Source organism: Moschus berezovskii, chromosome 22 (assembly GCF_049115385.1).
Source record: "Moschus berezovskii isolate FMDL1 chromosome 22, NW_MosBer_1.0, whole genome shotgun sequence".
Classification (NCBI taxonomy): Eukaryota; Metazoa; Chordata; class Mammalia; order Artiodactyla; family Moschidae; genus Moschus; species Moschus berezovskii.
The window spans coordinates 11987701-11998276 of NC_142481.1; the positions used below are offsets into that span (position 1 = coordinate 11987701).

Consider the following 10576-nt stretch of genomic DNA (forward strand, 5'->3'; position numbering starts at 1 on the left):
AAGAAAAGGTAGCATGTTCCCTTTCTTTCTTCCAAAGAGAGGGTTTCCAAAGGTTCAGACCCCTGCTTTTTGCATCCCATCTTCCAGAAATACATCACATCACAAAGACTCAGGATTGTTCTGTTAACTTGTTTAATTTATAGACACATGGGAACCGTAGAAATTTCTAGAACCGTAGCTGAGAACGAATGGAGACCAAACACCACACAGGCCTCAGTTCTTCACTCAGCCTTGCCAGAAGCCTGGGGGCTTGGGAGACAGCCGGCCTTCTTGATGGTGAACAAACGAGTGCCTGAGGGCACCAGGGTCCCAGGCTTCGTGTGGCAGGCGGTCTCCGTACCACAGCCCCGGGCAGCAAACTTGTCACCTGCTGGAGGGGATTTCAGACTACAGTCAGGATCGCCAGTGCCTCCCCTGGGTCAATGCAGGGGTCATAGGCCCCAGCCACCTTCTCCCCCAGATCTCTGGAGCCACTCTCTCCCTTAGAATCTGGAAGAATGAGGCTCCAGTTCTGGGACTCTCTGGAGCCCCTGTGCTCGCCTCCCGAATTCCAGGTGCCCCTTACCAGGCTGCACGATGCCAGACACGGCGACACAGCGGGTTTCCTCGCCAACGCAGAGCACCTCCTCAGTCGGGGTGCATGTCTCCGTAAAGGCAGCGATGCAGGAAGGACACCGAAGGCCATTCTCTGTATGGTTTCTCACGAACGCTGAAGAGCAGGGTGGAGGGTACGGGAATCGGAGACGTTAGTCCCTTTCCCAGCCTCACAACTACTCAGGGGACAGCAGTTGCTAACGGACACTGCATTTTCAGAAAACAATGTTTATTTGACTGCATTGGATCTTAATTGCGGCCCATGGAATCTAGTTCCCTGACCAGGGATCCAACCCCCGCATAGGGACATGGAGACTTAGACAGTGGACCACCAGGGAAGTCCCTGGATACTGCGGTTTACAGGAGAAGAAACCGAGGCTGAGCGCAAGGAAGAGCTCGCCCCAGCTACAGCGCATCTCAGTGGCAGCTGCGCACAGCGGCTCTGGCGGGGGAGGGGCGGGCAGGGAGGGACTCCCGCGTGGGGCTCGGCTGGGGCTTACCGGGCAGGGGGTCCTGGTTGCAGCCATCCTTCTGGCAGCAGCGCCTCTTGGAGCCCATGTAGTTCTCAGGGTTCGAGGTGATGCCAAAGAATCCTGAGCCACACTCGCTGGATTTCGCACAGCCCTTGTAGCTGGTCACCGTCAAGGAGCCCTCTGCAGGATGGCCGTGGGCAGGGGACTCAGTGGCCCCTGGTCTGGACCCTTGCCCTGGGGTGTGTCCCCCACCTTATAGTTGCCCCAGCCCACTGCTACCTAGAGAGGTCTCTTCCAGCTCCCCAAATTCACACCCTTTTTCTGCCTGGGGCATGGTCTGAATGGTTCATTACGTATGCAACCATCCTCCCTCTGCTCCCAGGCTGTGCTGGACTCTCCAGGATGGCCCTTTCAGCCCCAGGGCCACCCCACTGCCATCCTGAAGAGGTCGCACCTGAAGTGGTCTTTCCAGACCACCTGTGACTACCCCCATGCAAGTGTGAACGGTCTCTTCCAGTCTTCAGCCTTCCCCTGACCCCTGGAATGCCTTCCAACAAATGCTGGAATGCGGCTGCCATGCCCACCCTCTGTGACACCCATTTCCTTCTCCATCTAAGGTAGGCTTCCAGATTTCCCAGGGTCTCTCCCCAGACTTCCTACCTATGATCTCTTGCTGTCCTCCTTGGCTATTTACAGGTCTTACCTGAAGTGGTCTCTTCCAGTCTCCCTGGCCTTCCCCTTCCCCACCAAAGACAGGCCAGGGGTTTCTGCTCTTACCCCTCATGCTTGGGTGTGTGGGTGCTCTGGTGTGCCTGATTCTTTGCGACGTCATGGACTGCACCCAGGGATCACCTGTCCTTATAGGTCTCCCTCTCTACGACAATATTGGGACTTCCCAGGTGGTGCAGTGGTAAACAACCCCCCTGCCAATGTAGGAGATGCAAGAACGTGGGTTCCATCTCCGGGTGGGGAAGATCCCCTGGAGGAGGAAATGGCAAGCCTCTCCAGTATTCTTGCCTGGAAAATCCCAAGGACAGAGGAGATTGGCGGATTACACTCCATGGGGTCACAAAGAGTCAGACACAACCGAGCTCACACCCAACTCAACCAGCCCCAGTATCTCCCTCTTTCTCTTGTCAGGAACAGTCACTTTCAGCCCGCATCTCTGGGAGACCCCTCGCTGCCCCAGAGAATCCACCTGACCACATTCTTTGCAACTCACCCAAGTCTGCTGTACACCCACCCCTTCACCTTTCACGTCTTAGATTTCCCCCTTCTCTGGATGTCACTCTTCCCCCATGTCCTTGGCTTTCCTCATTCCTTCTTTGGTGAGAAAGCCTGTATCTGCACTTCCCCATCCTCTCTTTGGAGTCTCATCTGCAGAAATCCTGGGCAACAGTGGTTTCTGTCATTCCACCGGATTCTCTGTTCACCACCCACCTCGAGATCGCCTTTCCCTTTCCTGACATCATCATCACGCAAAGGTTCCTCCCAGTGCATGGCAGTATCTGCCACCGAGAAGGCACACCCCACCTCCCCAGGATCTGATACCAGCCCCTGCCCTCTTACTTCTGTTGGTCTCGGTCACGACAACTATGCAGGAGTCTTCATCCGGGGCACAAGTCTGCAGTTTTCCACTGCAATTGGGACCATCACTGACACACACCTCACAGCTTAGTGGGTACCCTGCAGTTAGAGAATGGGGCTCTGCTGAAAGGTGCCATAGTCTGTGGGCCATGACTCCCAAATCCAGATGGGGATGGGGTTGGGGGGTCTGAGGGAAGAAGGGCTGGTGTCTCCCTGGCTATTCATGGGCGGGACACTGGCCGCTGAACAGGGATCTGTCTGAAGCTCGGTAGGGATGCCACGGTGCTGTGAGCAAAGCTGCTTTCTGGGGCAGGGCTGAAAGCAACTCCGATCAGGGAGCAAGTTTATCTAATTACAAGGCTGGGCACTTTGGATGCTAGACCCCATGATAAAGCTTGGGCACCCTGAGTGGTCTTGTTGAAGCTATCCATGGATTTAAAATTTATTTTTAAATGTTTTTCTTTTTTCAATTGTTGACTGTGCTGGGTTCCTGCTTCCTGTTGGTTTTCTCTGGATGCAGTGAGTAGACGTGACACCCTAGTTGCCGTTGTGGGTTTCTCATTGGTGCTGGTTTCTCCGGTTGCAGAGCACAGGCTCTAGTGCATGTGCTCAGCAGTTGGGGTGAAGGGTCTTAGTTGCCCCAATGCATGTGGAAGCTTCCTGGGCCAGGGATTGCACTCAGGTCCCCCATTTTGATAGGCAGATTCTGCACTGAACCACTGGGAAAGTCCTTCATGGGCTTTTGTGAACCTTCAGGTCCACCTGGTTCTCAGAAGGGGGATCACCTTCGTTGTGGATACCAGGCTGTCTAAGTCTGGTAGGCGGTGGGAGCTCAGGCAGGGGTCCCTGAGAGATCTACATCCCAGCTCAAGAAGAAATATCAAGGACTAAGGGGATAAGGGCCTGGACTCCTTGGTCCTGAGAGAAAAGGCAGCTGGAGGCAAAGACACAAGGCATCTGGGTCCTGGGAAAAGTGGAGCTGCCTCAACTCCTACATCTAAGGGAGGAGGACACCGGGGACCTGAACTACTTTGAGTCCTGGGAGAAAGTAAATCTTTCACCCTTGCCTCATTTTTTTTCATACTAATGAAAAATACTACTCATAGTCTCATCTGATTTTCTAGAATTCAGGTGTCTTATTTTGAGACACTGCCTAGGACACAGGGAACAGAACCCATCTAAACCCCTCCTTTCTCAGAGATTTAAAACCACATGCTTTTTAGCTCTTCCTCCCTTGGGGACCCAGGCTTTCTCTCCTTTACCCTCTGCCTTCTCCATGAATTTCAATTCCCAGGACACCTCCTCTTTCCCTTCTCCCTCCAGGACCTGGCAGAATGTTCTCTCATAGTCCTTGTTTTGAGGGTCCCAAGAGTCCAGAGCCCTAGTCACTTACCCAGACCCAGGAGGGTGCAGAGCAGGGCAGAGGCCAGCAGGAAGGTCTCGGGTTTCATGGAAGGCTTCATGATGGATGGATGAGTGACCCTGCAGGCCCAGGTCCTCAGCTGTTCTTATAGGAAGCTGAGAAAGGGCAGGTCTAGACCTACCTTGCCTGTAGGCTAAGAAATGATGATGTAAGACCTGGGGGTAGGTCTCTGCAGCTCTGAGTGGGGGAGACAGAACCAGAGTCCACAAGGAGCAGAGGCATCTTATGCCCAGGCCCCTCCTCCATGCAGCCCCAGGCGGCTGGCCTTCCTACCCTCTCTTCCATCAGGTCCCACCGCCCCGGCTCTCACCCCCTTTTTTTCTAACCTGAAGCCCACGATCAGAATCAGTTGTTTCCTGTAGGGTAGATCAGCTGCTAGGACCCAGGTACCCTCCCCCTTCTTTCCTTCTCCAAGGAGGTGCCCAGTGTGGGCGAGGCCATACCTGTGAGCGCCCCAAAATCCAGGCTTGTTCTGCCGGTGCATGCTTGGCTCATACTCCCTTTCCTGTGTTTGGTCTGTCTCCATCTCCGACCCCACCCCAGGATGTACTTGGGTCTCTCGGAGACTGAACAGAGGGGTGCTTGTTCAGGGCTTGGGGATGGTAGGGGACAGAGGCCCAGAGCTCACATTGGAAAATGAAGGCTGGTGTGTGTCTGGTTCGGGCACATGCTTTGTGTTTTATTGAGGTCCTTTACATAGTCTCTTTGCCTCAGGCCTAATCTTCAGGGATGAGATTTTCTCGTGTATGTGTGTCTGGATGTGTGTCTGTGTATGTTGGCCGTGGGGAGGGTAGACAGCCAGCCAGCCATAGAGGGGATCCTGTTGCAGTAGATGCCCGGCTTCCTGAAAGAATCCACTCAACTTTGCTGGCCTCTTGCTTTCCAGGCTTCAGCTGGGGCTCTGAGGATGGTACATTTCTGCTGGGGACCAATCCTGCAGGCCAAACCCATTGCTAGGAAAGCCTGCTGTGAAAGTGACCAGGAGGAAGGGTTAGAGAGCGGTTTGGCCAGAGTGAGGTGGGAAAACCCTGTTGCTTGGGAACTCACCTAGAGCCAGACATCTTGGAAGGTTAAGTCAAGTGGGCGTTAGAAAGCATCACTACGAACAAAGCTAGTGGAGGTGATGGAATTCCAGTTGAACTCTTTCAAATCCTGACAGATGATGCTGTCAAAGTGCTACACTCAATATGCCAGCAAATTTGGAAAACTCAGCAGTGGCCACAGGACTGGAAACGGTGTTTTCATTCTAATCCCAAAGAAGTGAAGTTGCTCAGTCGTGTCCGACTCTTTGCGACCCTGTGGACTGTAGCCCACCAGGCTCCTCCAGATTCTCTGTCCGTGGGATTCTCCAGGCAAGAATACTGAAGTGGGTTGCCATTTCCTTCTCCAGGGGATCTTCCCGACCCAGGGATCGAACCCAGGTCTCCCGCATTGCAGGCAGACTCTTTAACCTCTGAGCAATGCCAAAGAATGCTCAAACTACCGCAGAATTGCACTCATCTCACACGATAGTAAAAGTCATGCTCAAAATTCTCCAAGTCAGGCTTCAACAATACGTGAACCATGAAATTCCAGATGTTCAAGTTGGTTTTAAAAAAGGCAGAGCAACCAGAGATCAAATTGCCAACATCCACTGGATCATGGAAAAAGCAAGAGTTTTCCAGAAAAACATCTATTTCTGCTTTATTGACTATGCCAAAGCCTTTGACTGTGTGGATCACAATAAACTGTGGAACATTCTGAAAGAGATGGGAATACCAGACCACCTGACCTGCCTCTTGAGAAACCTATATGCAGGTCAGGAAGCAACAGTTAGAACTGGACATGGAAAAACAGACTGGTTCCAAATAGGAAAAGGGGTACGTCAAGGCTGTATATTGTCACCCTGCTTATTTAACGTATATGCAGAGTACATCATGAGAAACCCTGGGCTGGAAGAAGCACAAGCTGGAATCTAGATTGCTGGGAGAAATATCAATAACCTCAGATAGGCAGATGACACCACCCTTATGGCAGAAAGTGAAGAGGAACTCAAAAGCCTCTTGATGAAAGTGAAAGAGGAGAGTGAAAAAGTTGGCTTGAAGCTCAACATTCAGAAAACGAAGATCATGGCATCTGGTCCCATCACTTCATGGCAAATAGATGGGGAAACAGTGGAAGCAGTGTCAGACTTTATTTTTGGGGGGCTCCAAAATCACTGCGGATGGTGATTGCAGCCAGGAAATTAAAAGACGCTTACTCCTTGGAAGGAAAGTTATGACCAACCTAGATAGCATATTAAAGAGCAGAGACATTACTTTGCCAACCAAGGTCCGTCTAGTCAAGGCTATGGTTTTTCCCGTGGTCATGTATGGATGTGAGAGTTGGACTCTGAAGAAAGCTGATCGCCGAAGAATTGATGCTTTTGAACTGTGGTGTTGGAGAAGACTCTTGAGAGTCCCTTGTACTGCAAGGAGATCCAACCAGTCCATTCTAAAGGAGATCAGTCCTGGGTGTTCATTGGAAGGACTGATGCTGAAGCTGAAACTGCAATACTTTGGCCACCTCATGCGACGAGTTGACTCACTGGAAAAGACTCTGATGCTGAGCGGGATTGGGGGCAGGAGGAGACGGGGACGACAGAGAATGAGATGGCTGGATGGCATCACCGAGTTGATGGACAAGAGTTTGAGTGAACTCCGGGAGTTGGTGATGGACATGGAGGCCTGGCGTGCTGCGATTCTGGGATCGCAAAGAGAAGACATCACTGAGCGACTGAACTGAACTGAACTGAGGGAACTGGGCGCCTCTCGTGCTCTCCCCAGAGACGCACTAGGCATGCGCAGTGGTGACGTAACCGCCGGCGCGCCGCGGTTTGAAAGGCCGAGGCTCGTGCGCTTGTGCAGTGAAAGCCGCACGGGGGACACCCGCTGTGAGCCCCCCATACTCAACCTTCGTGCATCTTTGGGTCAGGCGAAGCCCACACGACGTTGACATGCCGGAGATCCGCCTCCGCCATGTGGTGTCCTGCAGTAGCCAGGACTCTGAGGGACTGGCGTGGGGGAGGGTGGAAGAAGTAAAGGAATTGGTCAGCGGGGTCTAGGAGAAATTTTGGAGTCTCAAGGTGTTGAAAAAGAATCCGTATCCGGGATGCAAGGAAAAAGCTTGATTAGGGTTCTTAATAATTGCAGTTTGGGAGACTCAGATTCCGGTAAACGGAGTGTTGTCAGAGGGAATCAGGGGCTTATGAGGACTGAGGTCAGCAGGTTGTTAAAGTCGTGTGGAGTGAATTCTAATGGACTGTGATAGACGTAAAGAAATCTTTGACTTTAGCGAAGAAGCTGTCCTGAGTTACTGGTCTGATAAGTCCCTTGAGTTTCTGACACATATTCTGGATGCCTGTGTGAATTCAATAAGTGGTCAAAAGTCAGATTCCACTGTAGCTGTGACCCTCTGGGTCAGAATTCCTCAGTGGCCTACAGTCAATCTTAGAGAAGACTTTTAGCAATAGGGACTTCATTTTGGTCTTTCTTTCGGCAAGGGGACTTTGTGGAATTCCAAGGAGGGTCATGGGAGAATTTCTGGGCGGCCATAGGGAAATCTGGAGAGATGTGGGATAGAAGAATTTGCTGAGAGAAAAGGAGGGTGTTTTGTTTCCTGGGAAGGACCAGAGGTGAATTTCCAGGGGATACTGTTGGAGGGGACTCCAGGTAGAGTGTGGGGGGATTTATTATTTTAACACTAGAAGGTTTTGTTTGTGGCATAGCGAGATAACAGTGCTGGGATAGTTTCAGTGAACAGCAAGGGACTCAGACATGCATATACATGTATCCATTCTTCCCCAAACCCCAGAGTGTGGGGGGATTAGTAAGGAAACTTAAACCTGGGTGATGTCAGAGGGCTTGAGAGAACTCTCAGGGTAATCTGAGAGCTGGAGCCATAGCTCTCATTTCTGAACCCTACCCTTCCCTTTTCTACTCTTCTCTCCAGCCCTACTGTGCAGAAAAACTTCTCAAGGCAGACACTTACGGAAAATGGCGGGCAGCCAAGGCAGGTGAGAAGACCATCTCTGTGGTGCTCCAGGTGCTGCCAGCCGCCACCCCCACCATCTCCCCCTCCCATCTCTGCTGGGTGGCATGAGAGATCTTAGTTCTCCTATCAGGAATGGAAGTTGAGCCCCCTGCCCTGGAAGCTCAGAGTCTTAACCAGTGGACCCCCAAAGAAGTCTCCCTCCCTCCATCTCAATAGAAATCTGTAGGTCCAGGGTCCAGACTCGACTCTGGAGTTAACTGGCAGTGAGCTGAGGCTTTTTCTCTTCGGTCCTCACCACCTCACCTGGAAAATGAGCAGTGTGGTCCCTGTGCCCTTAGCAGAGGAGATAGGTGATCCAAGGACTAGGCCAGGAATGAATCCGTCTTTGGTCCAGGTAGGTTGCTGCTCTTTTCAGAGCCTTATCATCCTCATTTGGAACAGAGTAAACCATTGTCATGCATTCTGCCTTCTAAAGGCCCTGGGCTTCAGACTGGAGTTGTCTCATATCATCTAAGCCAATCAACCTCATTTTACAGATGGGTAAACTGAGGCCTAGGAAGGGCCAAAGTGAAGTGGCCAGTCTTAGTGACCATTGTGGAGGGCAGAGTGCTTTGGTACATGCCTGGTGAAGTTGGAGGGAGCAAAGGCAGAAGGGGAGTTTGACCCAGGATGGTGAGAGAATTCCCAACGGGCTTTTCCCATCAGGCATAGGAAACTAGTGGGAGAAGGGAGCTAGTGTGGTCCCAGGTGCTGCCTGGGTGTTCCCCTGCATGATCTGGCTCTCCAGGGCGTCGGATGGTGTTGGAGTTATCATCACCCCTCATACATGGCGGTGCTGAGACCTGAACCCAGTGTGGTTGCTCTAGCCACCTTTTCTTGCTTCTTTGTGTCCATATGTTGACTTCCTTTCTTTTTTATATTTATTCATATTTGGCTGCGTTCGGTCTTAGTTACGGCATGTGGGATCTAGTTAGCTGGCCAGGATTGGGAACCTGGGCCCCCTGCATTGGGAGCATGGAGTCATAGCTACTGGACTTCCTGGGAAGTCTCTTAAAAAAAATTTTTTTTTTAATTTAATATTTTTGGCCACACCACATGACGCTTTGAGCCTTAGTTTCTCAGTGAGGGATTGACCTGCCCCCCAGCCCCCTGCCCTGTTGGAGGCATGGATTCTTAACCACTGGACCACCAGGGAAGTCCTCAACTTCTTGAGTTTGGCCACATTCATCCCTCCAATGTAAGGGTGTTTGTGAGGGATGCTGGGGGCAAGGCCTCCCGGATTGTGTTAAATATATTATTTTCTGTCTTACCCAGTGGTTCTGAAAATGTTTTGGTTCATAGACCTTTTTGCAAATTAGAAGCTGAGAATTCTCCTCCCAGGAATTATATACAAAGCTGCAAGATTTTGTGAATGACTTTTAGACATTAAATATCTCATAGTTCCTTAACATAGTACAGTGAGAATAGCGGGAGCTAACTATTTCTTCACAGTTACAAGTGTTTGGGAATACCTGGTGGGCCAGCAGTTAGGATTCTACTCCATGCCATGAGGCCCAGGTTCATTGCCCCAACTTGGGAAAATGCCCCCCCACCCAGCAAAAGAACCTGCCGGTCACCATTGTAAATGCCTCGAATGGGTTAGTTCATTGAATCCTCATAAAAATCCCATTACCTCAAATCTGTGATTATCCCCTTGTGTGATGAAGAATCTTGGCCCAGAGAGATTATACAGTTTGCCTAGAGCCAGTATTTTAAACAGAGAGATGCAAGTGGCTGAAAAGTTAGTGTCAGGTGGAATTCAAGTCCCTGTCTCTCCCTCTTACTCTCCCTGTGACCTCAGGCAAATGCTTTCATTTCTCAGAAGCTGTTTTCTCATCTGTCCATGGAAGATAATGTGATCCGAGCCCAGGGTTACTGTGAAAATCCGGTGACATAATGTTTGCAAAAGTGCCTTGTCACCACGCAGGTGTTTGTGTGAAGGGGGGGATTCATGTGTGTATTACTGGATGATCTGGGGCGTCTCTGTTTCTGGCTGAGTGCTGGCAGGTTTGGCTCCAGTTGGGCAGGGGACTCTAGTTCTCTTCCGGAGGGTTCCAGAGCCTTCTGGGATCTGTGACTCCCTGGTTAACGTCCTTCTCATGACAGATGACGGGCACAAAACCCAAAGGCACTAAAAGTCCCTGCGCAGGTTTCGGGGTGTGCAACAATTGTATCCTGCACATAACACCACCATCCCTCATCTCCAGGGACCCTGGAGTCCTCACCTTGGATCCCTCATCATCAGACCCAGAAGTCTAGCTTTCCAGCTGATAGAATCCGAAGCATCTTCCACCCCCTTGAAACCCCAAAGAACAGACACACAACAGAATTTCTACTTTTTTATTCACTTCTCCAAAAAACACCACAGGAAAACCCACCCTTGATTCTCTAGGCTTCATGGATCTTCACCTCAATGATAACTAATTTATCATTATCCAGAGGAGTAGGA

At 51.1% G+C, this 10576-nt stretch overlaps 1 protein-coding gene across 2 annotated transcripts; it reads right to left on the reverse strand.

Moving 5' to 3' along the window:
• Positions 1–221: 221 nt before the first annotated feature.
• LOC129546739 (phospholipase A2 inhibitor and Ly6/PLAUR domain-containing protein-like) lies at positions 222–4151 on the reverse strand. 2 transcript variants are annotated; one of them, XM_055412013.2, is made up of 5 exons: positions 4048–4151; positions 2637–2753; positions 1095–1247; positions 566–709; positions 222–370 (listed from the first exon to the last, which is right to left on the reverse strand). In XM_055412013.2, the coding sequence occupies exons 1-5, from the start codon at positions 4115–4117 to the stop codon at positions 222–224; spliced, it is 633 nt and encodes a 210-aa protein (XP_055267988.2). In that variant the 5' UTR covers positions 4118–4151. The 2 variants fall into 2 exon arrangements, with proteins under 2 accessions (XP_055267988.2, XP_088686826.1); XM_088830700.1 differs by having other exon boundaries at positions 222–367; positions 4048–4117.
• Between the last annotated feature and the right edge of the window lie 6425 nt (positions 4152–10576).

Excerpts from the sequence above, each read along its gene's own strand:
- LOC129546739 (XM_055412013.2), bottom strand. The coding sequence starts at position 4,117 with ATGAAGCCTTCCATGAAACCCGAGACCTTCCTGCTGGCCTCTGCCCTG. Across the intron at positions 2,754-4,047 it reads CTGCACCCTCCTGGGTCTGG|GGTACCCACTAAGCTGTGAG; the intron begins GTAAGTGACTAG and ends CTCTAACTGCAG. Across the intron at positions 1,248-2,636 it reads CGTGACCGAGACCAACAGAA|AGGGCTCCTTGACGGTGACC; the intron begins GTAAGAGGGCAG and ends GCCATCCTGCAG.